The following is a 17,184-nucleotide window of genomic DNA, read 5'->3' as shown; positions in this document are numbered from 1 at the left end:
AAAATCACCAAGAACTTCCACATAGGTTTTGGAAGTAGCAGGCAATTCCCATGCGTAAGACAGGCTGAATAGAGCACAGGAAAATTGAACATGTGCTGCTGGGAGACCAAGCTTTAAAGAGAACCTGTGCTGTACAGAAAGCCCAAAATGTCACTTTCTTCCAATCCCTAAAGCATTGTCCTATCTTAAGGAGATCTCCTGTGGTCATCATCGCCCATTTGCCAAACCACGTTGAAATACCAGCAGATGACGCCATATTTATACTAGTGAGCATCACATTGTTCACCAACTTTTTTGCAAAAGCAAAAATTGCAAAAGCAAGTGGGCAATGTGCGGGAGTAGCATTCACAAGACCTGGCTACACAGACAGAGCCTCCTTGTTTGAGGTCTGGGAAGTGCTATGGGTGAGCAGTATTATAAATGCAGAAAAAGATGAAGTTGTGTTGGTAACTATTGATTTGGAACTCCGAGTTGATATTTGCATAGAAAAGATGACGCTGCTCATTGCAAGTACCAAGGGCGGTAAATAAGTAATTTTAATTCTCGTTGAGCCCTATTTTTGCCCTCCTTGAGTTTGCCACAAGTACACTTTAGGTCATGGGTATCCAACGTTTTGGCTTCTCTGGGCCACATTGAGTGTAGAGAAATGTTCTCGGGCCGCATATAAAATATATACTATAGTATATAGCACTTCCAGCGCCCCCTGCACTAATTTAACACAACTAGAGGATGAGCAGATGAAATGTAATCAGTACACAAAGGTTTACTTCTTCTGAGAGATAATAAAGGAAGACTCTAACCACCATGACCACTTCAGTGATTTGAAGTGGTCATGGTGGTAGGAGTCAGAATCACTGCGCATGCTCGCCTCTCACCCCCCCCCCCCCCTCCGAGGCAGCCTCTGCCTACCATTAGTTGGAAGCTGCTGTGGCCGTGCCCCCAACCTGACTTCCTTCCTCTCGTGCAAAATAATATATATATTGTCAGGGGGGCAGTGGGCCGCATTGCCTGCAGTTCCGGGCCGCATGCGGCCCTCGGGCCACAGGTTGGACATGCCTGCTTTAGGTGCTAACAATAGAAACAATTAGGAATCTACTGTATATTGCATTGATCTGACTTTGGGAGAAAGACCTCAAATTGCTTGCGAAGGGCTACTGCCCTTAGGAGTTAGCACCTAAATTGTAATGGCAGATTTTGAGTAAATACACCTATAATGTAGGTTGCCCAGCCTCCCTCTTCCCCTGGAAGTCCTTTACTCAACTGTTCCCCATCCAGAGAGTTATTGTTCATGAAGATGCAGATCCAGTGAGATAGAAGTATGGAACTGAAGACCCCCAAATCCTCATAGCTGTCCCTGCACACTTGCTGTGCATTCCCAATTCAGTATGATGAAAATGTAGTATTCCAGGGAATGCCAGCACAGAAGATTTCGATAAGGTGCACTGCAGCTTTGTTGGTGATCTCTCATTGGATCGGAGACAGGTAACTATAAGACCTGGGGGAGGGAGAGCAGCCTGCAATATAAGGATAATTGCACCAAAGGTCCCCCCCATCACATCAGAGGTCCCCCCCATCATAACAGATGTCTCACCATCACATCAGAGGTCCCCCCATCATAACAGATGTCTCACCATCGCATCAGAGGTCCCCCATCATAACAGATGTCTCACCATCACATCAGAGGTCCCCCCATCATAACAGATGTCTCACCATCACATCAGAGGTCCCCCCCCCCATCATAACAGATGTCTCACCATCACATCAGAGGTCCCCCTTCACAGATTTCCCTCTTCACATCAGAGTTCCCCCTTTAAACCTGAGTCCCTTGGTCTCCAGCAGCATGGCAGAGGGTAGGAGGTGGAGCAGGTCTGGACGGAGGTACACTTGTGTCCTCTCCTAAATGTTGATGGACACCCGCCCTGGATTTGCAACATGCATTGCCCTATCCTGGAGTGTCATTGGCTGTTACAGTATGAGCGGCCAGCCAGCCCGAACCATAGCAACCTATTATGCACTGCATAAATAGGGGACAAACTACTCCCTATATTTATGGCACCCTGGATAAACCTGAGAAAGATTTACCCCTCTATGCACCTGCCATCTAAAAATGAATGGACAAAGCACAGGTTCACTATAGAACAGCTAATAATTACAAAGTTTGGACTGTCTTTTTTCAACCAAACTTTTAGTTCAGCCAATAATGAAGATGGATTGGCTGATTTTATAAGGTAAAGTGCAAGGTAGATATTGCAGTAAACCAAAGCATCTAATTAAAGTTAAAATATTTTACTGATGTGACTTCAGTAAGCTGAAATCCAAAGGGTTGATAGAGTTACTGCCTTCATACTTGTCTTTATTAAATAATCAAAATATCATTCCAACTACCAGTATGTTACACAGCCATTGTATTAGCTCAAGAGGTACAATTAAACTACAAAAGAACAGTAAAAAATAAAAATTAACTTTAAAAAAACTTACATCTTCTAAGAGACTTGAGTTAGTCCTGCTAACTCTGTTTTTTTTTTTTTTTGCACAACGATTCTACTTTGACTTAAAGTGGATTTCTACTTTTGCAGTCAAATTTAAGAAATTCCCACAATATGTTTGTTATGTGTTCCCATTCATAAAAATGTATTTTTTAAAAATATATTTCTTACCTTTTCTAGTTGTTTTTTTTTTTTTGAGCCGTATTATATTTAGAAAGTAATAGGGATCCGGCACATATTGAACTAGTATAATTATTAAATATGAATTAAAAATGGTTTCTGATTGTGTTGGACCTACTGTTTAAATTTGTAGTACAATACACAGGCCTGCAAGGTATTTTGAACAATTTAAAAGTATAATTAGAGAGACAAATTGAGTGAAATTGTTTTAACATACAATGGACCACCAAAATGCTTGAGATCTTTTGTTAGGACAGAAAGAGAGCATATTTGGTTTGCAGCTGATAATGCAATCTTCCAGCACAGTACACACAGGATTATTATAGTAAACATTAGCTACCCAGTCCCCTCCTTATAATTACATAGCAGGGGAAAGCAAGGTAGGAGCTTTAGGTAAGTAAAAAGGTACTCAGCAGTTTTGAAATATTTTTTGATGTTATGCTACGTGAATGGGAACATATAACAAATATAAAATAATTGTTATTCTAGTTTGGCTGCAAAAGTCTAAATACATATTAAAGTAAATCTGGATAATTCAAACTGAGCATCTGATGAAAAATGCATCAGCAGGGGTTACCTTCAGTGTCAAAACTATAGCAAATATAAAGATATAGAAAACTGTAAAGGTTGCACTTTGCTTCACCCTTTCTACCTTCTGAGCTTTGCAGTTGGTTAATGAGGCAACCAATCACATGAAAGGACCAATAGAAAGAAGAAAAAGTGAGGGGCCAAGCACAACTATCAAAAAAAAAGAAAGTAAGTTCAACCAAACTATGATGCCTCCTATACCGTGAAGGGGTAATTCTCACTATAGGTTTGCTAGTTTGTTTTCAGTGATACAGTCTGGATTTCTGCACCGGTTCCAGACTGTGATTCCAGACTATCCACTGTGCCTTAGCCACACCCCCAAGATTCCAAAGGAACCTTGGGGGTGTGGCTAAGGCACAGGGGATTGTAGCCTGCCAGTAGAAATGAAGGCTGTGGCCACATTACCTTTCAATATTAATGTATACAATTTTTCTCAATATAAAGTGCCTTGTAATAATAGGAGTGCATTGATAACCCTGAGTACATATTAGCGATAAATAAGAATAAGTTTACATTCGGGCCAAACTCAAGTTGTCCCAAACTGACTCGAAACTGTCATATAAATGCAGGATGTGGGCGATCGGCTGCAGCCATGGAATTCTCTGCCCCGCAGCCATGTATAACAAAAGGGTGAGGATGCTTGTGACATCATTGACCAGATCATAGTCACACATGAGTTGATTTAATTAAACTGGAGAGTGAAGAATCTGGTGCAGCTGTGTATGGAAGCCAATCAGCTTCTAACTTCAGCTCGTTCAATTAAGATTTGAAAAAAAAAATAACTGAAAGCTGATTGGTTTCTATGCATAGATGCACCAAATTTTGAACTCTCCAATTTTAGTAAACCAACCCCACAGTCATATTTGGTCAAGGACATTGGCGATGTATAGCCACGTGCACGTGGCCATTTTAGTTTGGCTAGTGATAAATAAAGCACTATTAATCTGTACTTTAAATGTGTTCCTTAAATTGGGAAAAAAAATTGCGAACAGGCGGGATTTTTAAAGTGGACCTTCACTCTAAAGGTCATGCTGTGCTTACAAAAATAAATTTCCATGTTTCACCCCTAAACAAGAATTATGCTTGGCTCTCCCCACCTCATGAGCTTTAGTGAATATGCCACAGGGCTTTATGTCCTAAAACAGCAGGGCCAGGGCAAGGGGTGGGCAGGAGGGGCAGCTTCCCTGGCAGTATTGTATCATGGGAGGTGGGGTGGGGGGGCGCTGCAAGGAGATTGAGGGGTAGGGCATTTGTGTTAGGAGGGGGTAGCAGGGGGTAAGGATTGTTCTAGGAGGGGAAATTTGGTGTGTGTGCTCGGACTGGTGATTTAGTGGGATTTGTGTTGGGATTGGGGATGGGAGAAGAGATTTTGTGCTAGGATGGGAGAGGGGGATTTGGAGGGGTTTGTGCTAGAAGAGGTGATATGGTAGAGGGCGGAGGGGAATTGTGCTATGGGAGTACATTTCTTTTTTTTTTAGGTTTTTTTTTTTTGGGGGGGGGGGGATTTGTGAAATTAGGAATGATTGAGGGGTACTTGTGTTAGGAGGAGACATTTTTTTATTTTTGGACTGCCAGGGGGATTTAGAGTGGAGGGGAGAGGATGTGTACTGGGAGGGGAAATTTGAAGGGTAGAGGATTTGTGCTAGTAGTGGTGATTTTGTTTTGAGGGGCGGGGGGTGATTGTGCAAGTAGGAATGATTGAGGGGCATTTGCTTTAGGAGGAGACATTTTTTGAGGACGGATGTGTGCTAGGAGAGGGGTAGGCCTCTGTGCTGGCAGGGGGATTTGGAGTGTAAGGGAGAGGATGTATACTCGGAGGGGAAATTTGATGGGTAGAGGATTTGTGCTAGTAGCAGTAATTTTTTTATTGTGGTGGGGGGGGGGGCATTTTTGCTGGGGGGTTTGTTCTGGGAGAGAAGATTTTAACAGATTAGTGCTCAATTATTTTATTTTTTTTTGGGGGGGGGGGGGATTTTTGCTGAGACATAATGCTCCTACATCTTGGCTTGGAGGGGCAAAGTTTGGCATTTTTGCCCTGGGCTCTAGATGACCTTTTCCTGGCACTGTGAGAGAGCCCTGTGGCACATCTGCGCATGCACCTGCTTTCCCGGCCAGGTGCACACAGGTGGGGTTTCACGCGCATGTGCAAAACTGCTGACAGTGAAGTCCGATAACACATGAAAACTCACCTGCACCTACGTAAATGGGCTGCCAGGCTCTGCCAGGACCTGAAGGCCATACTATGTCTCTTACCTGCCTGTTCATATACACTGAGCTGCGTATTACCGAAATCTTGGTCTGATGAAAACAGCCGGAGATCGGTACCTAGAAGCAGACTGGCTGAACATGTCAGCAGCCAGCAGGAAGCTCCGGAGAGAAGGTGCGTATAGTTCCGATTTAATTTATTTTATTTCCTGTTTCTAATAATTTTCTTCATTTGTTCTCTCCGAGCTGCAAAAATGCTTATTAATAGCTGGGCGTCTTCTATTATTCATAGTAATAAACAGATAGGCTTTCTAAAGGGCGCGTTCGCACTTATAGCACGCTAAAACGATCTGTTGACCTTTTCCTTCTTTTTTTTTTACCTTTATTGAAATGTCAAAGTATCATTTCACTCACGCCTATGTGTCACAATGGATCTGCGAGGCAAAAATGGACACCAAATTCAGGTAAGCTCCAGTGCAACGCACTGCAACCCACCCAGAGGCAGCATTGCAATGTGAACAACAGACAACTGTTTTCTGTGTGCCCTTCAAGTGCCAGTCGCTGCATATAGTTTGAAATTATTTTTAATTGTAGTGAGTAAACCATGTGACTACGCTTCACCTGACCCCCTTTTTTCATTCCTAGCTCTGATTTTTTTACTAAAAAAAAAATCACATCTGTGAGCTGCGGGAACATGTGTTTTATTATAGGTGTGTTGCGGTGCCATTCATTCCCAATAGCACCAAAACACACGTGTGTTGCAGTGCACCACAATGCATAGTAATCTATTAACATGCATTGGGGTCTGCTGCATTTTACAAAAAACGTATGTTGGGCAGCCAATTTAGATTAATAGGCTGCCCCAAAACAACGCACAGTAACGCACACAAGAATGTGTATCAACATACATGTGCTGTTACATTGCAAAGATATGACCCCAGCCTTACTGTCAATGAGCATACAAACACTCGACAGTTACTGCCCGAGGGGACCTAACTCAATATTGTACTGAGAGTAATATTTGCGCACCATTGTTAACCTGTTTAGACATCAATAGAGTACTTATTCCAGGCAACGGCTTGCTACGTAATACATTTAGGGGAGGGACAGCCAGGAAATGAACAACTTCCTTGAACAATTTCTAGGAACTTGTCAATGGCCTCATTGGTTTTTCTCTTATGACAGGTAAACTGCAGAGGAGGATAGAAAAATAGTGTTCTGTGTGGAGTTTTTCTTTAGGCAGTTTCATTGGTCTCTTCCTTTGTCTCTTCATTCTCCTCTGATAGAAATGTCAGTGGTTCACAGGACTCTCCACATTCCTCTGAAGGCTGTGGCGGCAGCGTTGGGGTGTAATTAAATGGATTGCTTAAAAACTGCAAGAAAAAACAAATATTTCACTTTATCCACAAAAACTGATAACATCATACACACTGCAAAGGACCTGTCACACCACTGCACAGATAGATAGATAGATAGATAGATAGATAGATAGATAGATAGATAGATAGATAGATAGATAGATAGATAGATAGATAGATAGATAGATAGATAGATAGATAGATAGATAGATAGATAGATAGATAGATAGATAGATAGATAGATAGATAGATAGATAGATAGATAGATAGATAGATAGATAGATAGATAGATTCCACAATTCTACAGGTTTAGAAAGAACAAGACATAAAAGAGAAAGAGAGACCGAATGCGAAGAGATAGTTTAGATTAGGCTAGATAGATTTGATTAGATTAAATTAGGATAGATAGCTTAGATTAAATCCAGATAGATAGATAGATAGATAGATAGATAGATAGATAGATAGATAGATAGATAGATAGATAGATAGATAGATAGATAGATAGATAGATAGATAGATAGATAGATAGATAGATAGATAGATAGATAGATAGATAGATAGATTCCACAATTCTACAGGTTTAGAAAGAACAAGACAAAAAAGAGAAAGAGAGACTGAATGCGAAGAGATAGATTAGTTTAGATTCGATTAGATTAGGATAGATAGAATAGATTAGATTAGGATAGATACATTAAATTAGGATAGATAGATTAGATTTGATTAGATTAGGATAGATAGATAGATTAGATTAGAATAGATACATTAAATTAGGATAGATAGATTTGATTAGATTAGATAGATAGATAGATAGATAGATAGATAGATAGATAGATAGATAGATAGATAGATAGATAGATAGATAGATAGATAGATAGATAGATAGATAGATAGATAGATAGATAGATAGATAGATAGATAGATAGATAGATACATTTTCACTGGTTATTTGGAAGGTGGCTGGTAACTTGCACACGAATTGAAATACTGACCTCTTTCATATGTTCAGGGATGGAATATGACGGGAACGATCTCCATCTCATGTATGCTGTGAAACCGAAGTAGCAAACTCCAAGGACTGCAGTCATTGTGAATAACATCGCTATGAGGAACACGCCAGCGATCTGCCACCACGGTATCCTCCCTGTAATTCATATGCAGTATAAGCATACGTGATATCCAGCAGAATCATTTCACTTAGGGTACTGAGTTTTTAAAACTGCCAGAAATGCTCTATGCCTGAGACAATATTTCAATCAAAATCATTCTGATTGGATATTTTAGCAGCAGCTTTGCACTACCTTCAGTAACCCTTGCTCCAGATCCACAGAAAGACTAAAGCAGAAGCAGGGAGATACGTGCAGTGCTAGTCCACAGGTACAGCTTTATCACCAGCATATTTGGTGAGACTAGCAGTCAGAGGCAGCAGTGCCTTAGATCTCACACTGCAGATATACAGCTATGAGGCTACAGAACATCCAACCAGACGGTAAACCTGGCTAGTCCATGCAGCAGGCTTAGGCTAAAATTTGCACTGGTACTAAGCTGCCTATAATGGGGCGTAAAAAAAAAAAATAATAAATACATCACATACTACCAGTTATGGTTTAAAGCATAAATAAATCCCAACAATGAACTTCTTTTATTTGCTCCTATTAGTCTGTTAAATATACAGTTTGAAGTATTTCTGGTTCCTGCTGACTAAGTGCAAAAAAACACCCATTAAGAGACGGTTCACACTACTGCGACCAGAAAGTCGCCTCATGAAGGAGCGACTTTTTAGCGTGACTTTAGTGTGACTTTGAAGAGACCTTGAAGAGACTTAAATGATAGGGGACTTTGTCTGTGGGGAATTCCTGGGTAATCTTTTTCTTCTTCCTGGAAAGTCTGATCACAGTCGCTTGAAAATAGATAAGGATCCGACTTAGAGGCGACTCCCATTGAAGTCTATGTGCACAAGTCGGAAAGAGGTCGCCTTGACGTGGTACAGGAACCTTTTCTGAAATCAGAGCGACTTCAGTAGTGCATATTAACCACTCTACTACCGCTCACGGTAATACTACTGCGGCAGAGTGGCTCGTTCCCGTCCAGTCACGTAGTATTAACGTGACTGGACTCCTCCCCTTCTGGGCGGCGCTTGCGCGCCGCCGGAGGCTCGCTCCCGCTGTTTTCATTCACAGCGGGAGTCGGGCCAGGGGAGGAGCAGCGGCGATCGCCGCTGCTCTTACCCGATCGTCGGGGATCGAGTCTGGAGATCCGCCCGCTGTGTGTAAACACAGCGGGCGGATCTCCATAGTGACAGGGAGTGACAGATCGGACTGTTCAGCATAGCTGGACATCCGATCTGTCCATGAATCACATAGTCACCTCCCCCCCTACACGTCAGTAAGCACCAGGCATACATTAACCCCTCCCTCTCCAATAAAATTAACCCCTTCCCTGCCAGTGTCATTTTTACAGTAACAGTGCATATATATAGCACTGATTACTGCAGTAATGTCACTGGTACCCCCAAAAGTGTCAAAAATGTCAGTCAGGGGTCCGGTCTGTCCGCCGCAATGTCGCAGTCCCGCAAAAAAAATCGCAGATCGCCGCCATTACGCGTTAAAAAAAAAACACCAAAAATGACAGAAATCTTTCCCTTTGTTAGTAAACGCAATAACTTTTGCGCAAACCAATCAAAATACGCTTATTGCGATTTTTTTTACCAAACATATGTAGCATAAAACAAATTGGCCAAAAACTTTTAAAAAAATTGGTTTTTACATCTTTTTTGGGGGGAATTTCATATAAAAAAATGTGAAAAATATTGTTATTTTTTCAAAATAAACGCTCTTTTTTTGTTTATAGCGCAAAAAGTAAAAATCGCACAGGTGATCAAATACCACCAAAAGAAAGCTCTGTTTGTGGGAGAAAAAGGACGTAAATTTCGTTTGGGTACGGCGTCGCACGACCGCGCAATTGTCAGTTGAAGTCGCACAGCGCCGAATCGCAAAAAGTGGCCTGGACGGAAGACAGCAAAATCCTCCGGTTGTAAAGTGGTTAAGATGGCTCTCATTCATTTACATTGAATTTGTAATGACAAGCGACTTGGGGCGACTTGAGGTCGCACAAGTCGCGTCCCAAGTCGGAGTAGTGTGAACCGGGTCTAAGCCTGCCAGATATTCATTTCTCCAGAACAACATACTCATAAAGGTTAAAACTTGGATGGACGTTGTTGTTTTCTCCGAGCCCATCCAAGTATTATCCTGTGTTCAGCCCTGGTGAAGGGGGGGTGTGGTGTTGCCCCCTGAAACATGCTTTTTATATTTTTTTATTTTTTTATTACAGATACTTATATAACGCCGTCAATTTACACAGGACTTTACATATATATATATATATATATATATATATATATATATATATATATATATATATATATATATATATATATTGCAAATATTCAGTCCCTTCCTTCAAGGAGCTTACAATCGAAGGTCCCTAACTCACATTCATACATACACATACTAGGGGCGATTTAGACAGGAGCCAATTAACCTACCAGCATGTCTTTGAAGTGTGGGAGGAAATTACTTTTACCAACAACTAAAGTTAAACTGGGCTCTTTCATCCAGTTTTGGTCTGAAACTCCTTTCTGTATTTCTGTAGTTTGAAAAACCCATTTCTGACCTGCTCACAATATTAGCGTCCCAGCTCACATGTCTGTGGACTACAGAACATTTCACCCTATGTTATGGAAATGAGAAAAGGACAAGGTGTTCTGTAGTCCTAACATATATCCTGTCCAAGGGTGACAACTCTACTCCACCATAGATACAGTGAGTGAGCATTGTCACCCTAGGAAAGGAAGTGTGCTAATGGCAGGATCACAAGGTGAAAAGCTTGAAGATGGAAAATCAATGAAGCCATCATTGAAGTACTGGTAGGCTGCAATATATAAAATTTTTGTTATATTATATTATTGTTTGAGATAACACAGTAAGTTCACTCTGCAGCATTAGCTCAAACAATATTAGCATCCCTGCTTAGGTGTCTGTGGACTACAGAACCTTACATTATCGAAACGTGGAAAGGTCAAGGTGTTCTGTTGTCACACTTCCTGTCCTAGGGTGACAACTCTCTCCACCGCAGGTACAGTGGGGGAGATTTACAAAAACTGCAGCACCCAGAATCAGGTACAGCTGTGCATGGTAGCCAGTCAGCTTCTAACTTCAGCTTGTTCAATAGGCTTCGACAACAGAACCTGGAAGCTGATTGGTTTCTTTGCAGAGCTGCACCAGATTTTGCAGTTTTAGTAAATAAACCCCAGTGAGTGAGCTTTGTCACCCTAGGACAGGAAGTGTGCTACTGGCAGGATCACAAGGTGAAAAGCTTAAAGAGGGAAAACTAATGAACCTGCCTCCTTGAAGGACAGGTAGGCTGCAAAATATAACATTTTTGTTCTTGGGTTTGGAAACTTTAAAGCAGAATGAAACCTCCTTGGAGCTTTTTCCCATAATGTAGCAAATATTGATATCTCCCGCGCTATCTTGGGTATCTTTAGGGCTCTTTCACACGGGCGTTCCGTATGTCCGTAAATCACCCCATCCGTTTGCGGGTGATATACGGACATAATGAATGTCTATTGGATTGCGGATGTCAGCGGATGACCATCCGCTGACATCCGATTTTCGTCCTTTCAGTTCTATTCCATTTTTTTGGAAAGAAACAGAACCCTATTTTTGTTCCGTTTAAAAAACGGAACGGACGCAAAATCGGATGTCAGCGGTGTCATCCGCTGACATCCGCAATCCCATAGACATACATTATGTCCGTATATCATCCGCAAACGGTTGGGATGATATGCGGACATACGGAGCGGAGGACACAAGTGTCATCCGTGTCCGTGAAAAAAAAAAAAAAGTGCCGGAGCGGATCGCAATACGGTCCGCTCCGTGTGAAAGAGCCCAAAGTGTAGTAAAAATGTGTGTCCGTGAGGTAGGGGGCTGCTGCTGGCACTTAAAAGCTTATCCTTAACTTGTGAATGGTTTAGGGATAAATAATATAGTGCTGCGCTGCCTCTCTGGAAAGTGCAATATGCCTTACATATCTATTTATGAAATGCGGTAATGTAAACTCTTAATAATAATAATAATAATAATAATAATAATATGCTTGCAATAAAAACATGAATAGATGTAGTAATTCAATGTGCAAAAAACTGCAATAATGTAATGAACAATAAATATGCAATACCCGGTGATATGTGAAATAATGTGCAAAATTACAAGATGTTGTAAACAGATGGGATGAGGTAGTCGGATATGGAAATTATTATAAAGTGCTTGGTGCTGAAAAACGTGTGATATCAGTGATACTAAACATGACTTTCAAGCAAATAATAAATAATCACATATATCCATGCGATCAATAGAGGTCCTTGGTAGAGTGAAAAAAATAAATAAATAAATCTGAAGGTGAGAAAATAAAAAATAATGGCATATATCTGTACAATCAAATAGAAGTCCTTGATGGAGTGAAAAAATAAATAAATGAAGTATGGAAAATTTTCCACGGTGTTACCAAAAGTCCATCAACTAGGTGTGACAAATATTAGCTATAAACAGACTTCCACAATGGTGCAAGCTGAAAATTATAAATGTACTTTGGGGGTGCAGGAAGATAATAATGGGGTGAATCCTTCACTCATGGGTGTTTTAGTAGAAGTGATGGTGTTTTTCTGTGCAGTGCCACCAAATAGTGTGCCTGGCCGCTCACCTCTCACTTTCTTGCAAAACAGCCTGTTATTATATAAGTATCTCCTGGGGGTCCTGGATGGATGGAGCCCGCTCGATATCCTCCGGGTGGCCACCTCTTATGGATGGGGTTATATAAAAGAGCCTCTCATAGTGTAATAAATTCCATTTTATTTGCTATTTTAAACGCGAGTCTGTTTATTGTCATTTTCCCAAAGTTCGGCGCTCTGAATGGATGTGGGCGTCACTTACGGGTTTACTCCGTCTATGCCCTACGCGTTACGTCACGTGCGTCGTGACTTCTTCTGTGACTTATTATATAATAACAGGCTGTTTTGCCAGAAAGTGAGAGGTGAGCGGCCAGGCACACTATTTGGTGGCACTGCACAGAGGAACACCATCACTTCCGTTAAAAAAACACCCACGAGTGAAGGATTCACCCCATTATTATCTTCCTGCACACCCAAAGGACATTTCTAATTTTCAGCTTGCACCATTGTGGAAGTCTGTTTATATCTGGTCCAGAAGTGGTTAAGTTATAACAGTAATAATAAGAGTAATATTTACCATCAGAAGTCGTTTTCTCACAGACATTTGGGGTGAATTGTCCTTCCTTTTGACTTCCAGGCATATAAGCTTGTACTTTCAGGCAGTAGTTGGTCCATGTCTCCAGCTTAGTCAATGTTTTTGTACTTTGTGAAGTGTTCACAGCCAGAACCTGGAAGAGATGACAATTTTACAAGTAAGCTCCTTCCAACATGGAAAAGGACATACACTGGGAACTGAGTGCTGCGGGGTTAATCTACAGTACATTAACCAAGGTACTGGGCGCTGGGAGGATAACATGACAAGACACAAAAAAATTCCAAGCTCTCCTTACCGACCAGTCTGCGACCAACTGAATGGACCTGTCCAACAGTATGCGTTAAAAACAGGGGTTTAGTTGCACACATTTGCAAATACGTGCGTAAGCCACAGAGCCCCGACAAGCAGAGTTGTATAAAGTACTCGAAACCCATACTTGAGTAAAAGTACAAGTGCTCGATCAAAAAGGCACCCCATTATCTGTGGTCCTAACTCTAAATTCTGTGAGTCTCCACCAATGGAAGCACATGCATTTAAATGGACAGGGGTGGGGCAGATAAACCTGAAGGGAGCCCACCCCTTCCTAAAGGCACAGGGGCACACTGAACACCCAGCATATAGCACCATGGGAGCAAAGGTGTCAGTGCATTGCCTGGCCAATATAATCCATAGCACAAACAAGTGGTTACTACCCACACCTGTAACTGGTCTCTGCAGCAAGAAGCATTGGAAAGGCAACGCATACTGTTTGTGCTATGGGGTAATGTTTTTAATGCCACTTACTGTATAGTGAGCTTTTACATCCACTTTTTTTTTTAAGCTACTTTTATTAATTTTAAAAAAGTACAACAAAACAAGTTATTGAACACAGTACATACTGACGGGTCAGCAATATAACCACCATCAGAGGTTCATATTCCAGAACAAACAATTATCAGGTGTTGATACAACTCATATTTAAATTAGACATGGGCCGAACACCCCCCAGTTCGATTGGCAGCAGAACTCCCAAACAAGGGAAATGTTCTAACCCGAACAGCGAACCCCTTTGAAGTCTATTGGAGCCGAACAGGAAAAATCAAAAGTCCCCATTTTGTGGGCTTGTATGCAAGTAATTGGCCATAAAAAGGGTATGGGGGTCTGGGTACTGCCCTGGGGGACATGTATCAATAAAACGTTTTTTTTTTTTTTTTAAACAATTGTTTTTTTCAGGAGCAGCGATTTTAATTATGCTTAAAGTGTAAAAAAAAAAAAAATTCCTTTAAATATAGTGCCTGGGGGGGGGGGGGGTCCCCTTAATGTGCCTGTAAAGTGGCATATCTGTAGCATGCATAAAACATGCTGCAGCAAAAATGAAATTTCTAGAGAACAAAACAAGTAAAATCCCATTTAAAATGACTCACAGTTACAATTGCCAGCACACGGCTATTGAAAAAAATAAATAAAAAAACACACACACGTCTTTCCCTTATATCCCTCCTTCAGTGAACACTCATTGGTCTTTCTACTGTATCCTCCCCCAGCACACACACTCATTGGTCCTTCTCCAGTATCCCTCCTCCAGCACATAATCATTGGTCCTTCTCCTGTATTCCTCCGCCAGCACACACTCATTGGTCCTTCTCTTGTATCCCTCCTCCAGCACACACTCATTGGTCCTTCTCTTGTATCCCTCCTCCAGCACACACTCATTGGTCCTTCTCTTGTATCCCTCCTCCAGCACACACTCATTGGTCTTTCTACTGTATCCTCCCCCAGCACACACACTCATTGGTCCTTCTCCGGTATCCCTCCTTCAGCACACACTCATTGGTCTTTCCCCTGTATCCCTCCTCCAGCACATAATCATTGGTCTTTCCCCTGTATCCCTCCTCCAGCACATAATCATTGGTCCTTCTCCTGTATTCCTCCTCCAGCACACACTCATTGGTCTTTCTCTTGTATCCCTCCTCCAGCACACACTCATTGGTATTTCTACTGTATCCTCCCCCAGCACACACACTCATTGGTCTTTCTACTGTATCCTCCCCCAGCACACACACTCATTGGTCCTTCTCCGGTATCCCTCCTTCAGCACACACTCATTGGTCTTTCCCCTGTATCCCTCCTCCAGCACATAATCATTGGTCCTTCTCCTGTATTCCTCCGCCAGCACACACTCATTGGTCTTTCCCCTGTATCCCTCCTCCAGCACATAATCATTGGTCCTTCTCCTGTATTCCTCCGCCAGCACACACTCATTGGTCTTTCTACTGCATCCTCCTCCAGCACACACACTCATTGGTCTTTCTCCTATATTATTCCTCCAGCACATACTCATTGGTCTTTCTCCTGTTTCCCTCCTCCAGCACACACATACATTGTTTTTTCTCCTGTTTCCCCCCTTCAGTGCACACACATACATTGGTTTTTCTCCTGTTCCCCTCCTCCAGCACACGCATACATTGGTCTTTCTACTGTATCCCTCCACCAGCACATACTCATGGCCTTTCCCCCATACACCTCCTCCTGCACACACACATTGGTCTTCCCCCGTATCAGTTTAAGATCAGTTAGTGGTTTGCTTTTATAATTCCATTTCATTCAATGTGAATAGGTGGCAAATACATGGTAAATGCATCTCAAATGCATAGCAAATGACCTTGCAAGCTAGAATAAAGTGATTAAAGATAAAACTCCCATAAGAGCAATTAAAAAAATGAAGCGCCAGCTCAGTTCCTGAGTGAAGTCATTGAAACTAAAAATCCCTTAAACACTAAGTGCCCGTTCACGCTATAGCGATGTCAGACATCGCATGTGATTCGCACCGCACTGCTCTGCAAATCACATGCGATGTCTGTGCGATGCAAATTCAGCACTACAGATTGTATGGCTGAATTTGCATCTCAATCGGACCAAAGTTGTGCAGGACCCTTTTTTAGTCTGCACCAGAATCGGATTACATGGGTGATCGCACCTATGCGATCCTATGCGAACTAATCTGGGGGTGTCATTAACTTTGCATTGACACTCCCAGGGGTTCGCATATGGCAGTGTGAACTGTCTGCGAGTCAGGTGCGATGCGGCAACCCGCAGTGGATTTGCAGGGTTCCCGCATCACACCAGTGTGAACCGGCACTAAGTCAGATAAAGGCATAGACCCCTAAATCACCTAGACACACCTAGATCTAAGACATCTTGTACAGTAGCCCTTGGTCAGTTATACAAAGGGTTCTTTCAAGCATGCAGTTGCCCTTCTGTGATATTTATAAAAAAATCTTACATGGGAAGGGTCTTCTTCCTTCCAGTACAATATTTTGTAATGGAGTTCACCATATTTTGTCTTTATGGTTTCCTTTTTACTATCCGACTCGAGAAAAGGACCAAACATACTGACGTCCAGGTGGCCAGACCTGGAGGAAACCACCACTTCTGGTGGACCAATCACCGCTGGAGAAGAAAAAAGAACAAACATTATACATTAAAGTTGTACAATTTAGGATAGACTCCTTTATTTACAAAAACATAAATACACAGCCGATCTGGGTGCCCGAAGCCAGTGTTCCTAGTTTTGGGTCATCTAATCTCAAGTACCCGCCGACAGTTCGTACTACTTAAAGTGTATCTAATGCACATACAGTATTTTGTGTTTTTAGTTTTGGATGGACTGTGGAAGGGATAGGATATCTGGCTTATTATTACTGTCTGTGTCCCCTCTTTTTGATCATGACTACCATTGTTTGCAATTCAGAATTTGATATAAAAACCACAATTTTAGAGTTGTCACAGGACAAGGAGATGAAGGAAAACCATCCAAGGAGAAAACCATCCAACTAACAAACTGAAAAAAAAAAAAAAAAGAACACTTTACATATATATTAACTGTATAAATGGACAGGTATGATAGATATATGAAACCACCAGGTGCTTGTAGAAGTTTCTGCATTTCTGGTTATCAACTAGCCAGAGTCTGGTCATCGGATTTAGGAGCGATCCCTGGTGCAGGGGGTAAGTGTTTGGAAAGAATACAGTACCTTGAAATAGTATTCACACCCCTTGAAATTTTCC

At 41.7% G+C, this 17,184-nt stretch overlaps 1 protein-coding gene across 1 annotated transcript in view; it reads right to left on the bottom strand.

The window, feature by feature from the left end:
* Positions 1 to 6,563: 6,563 nt before the first annotated feature.
* The window catches only part of LOC309546875 (interleukin-10 receptor subunit beta-like), a 62,295-nt gene continuing 51,674 nt past the window's right edge, over positions 6,564 to 17,184 (bottom strand). The window contains exons 6-9 of the mRNA XM_082246571.1: positions 16,400 to 16,566; positions 13,120 to 13,270; positions 7,807 to 7,958; positions 6,564 to 6,832 (exon numbers count right to left, since the gene is read on the bottom strand). Of these exons, the coding sequence (XP_082102697.1) occupies positions 6,695 to 6,832; positions 7,807 to 7,958; positions 13,120 to 13,270; positions 16,400 to 16,566 (608 nt within the window). The 3' untranslated portion in view covers positions 6,564 to 6,694. The remainder of the gene's footprint in view (positions 6,833 to 7,806; positions 7,959 to 13,119; positions 13,271 to 16,399; positions 16,567 to 17,184) is intronic.

The sequence above is a fragment of the Pelophylax lessonae genome (genome assembly GCF_965119305.1).
Source record: "Pelophylax lessonae genome assembly, chromosome: 2".
NCBI lineage: Eukaryota > Metazoa > Chordata > Amphibia > Anura > Ranidae > Pelophylax > Pelophylax lessonae.
This window is presented reverse-complemented; position numbering and strand designations above follow the sequence as displayed.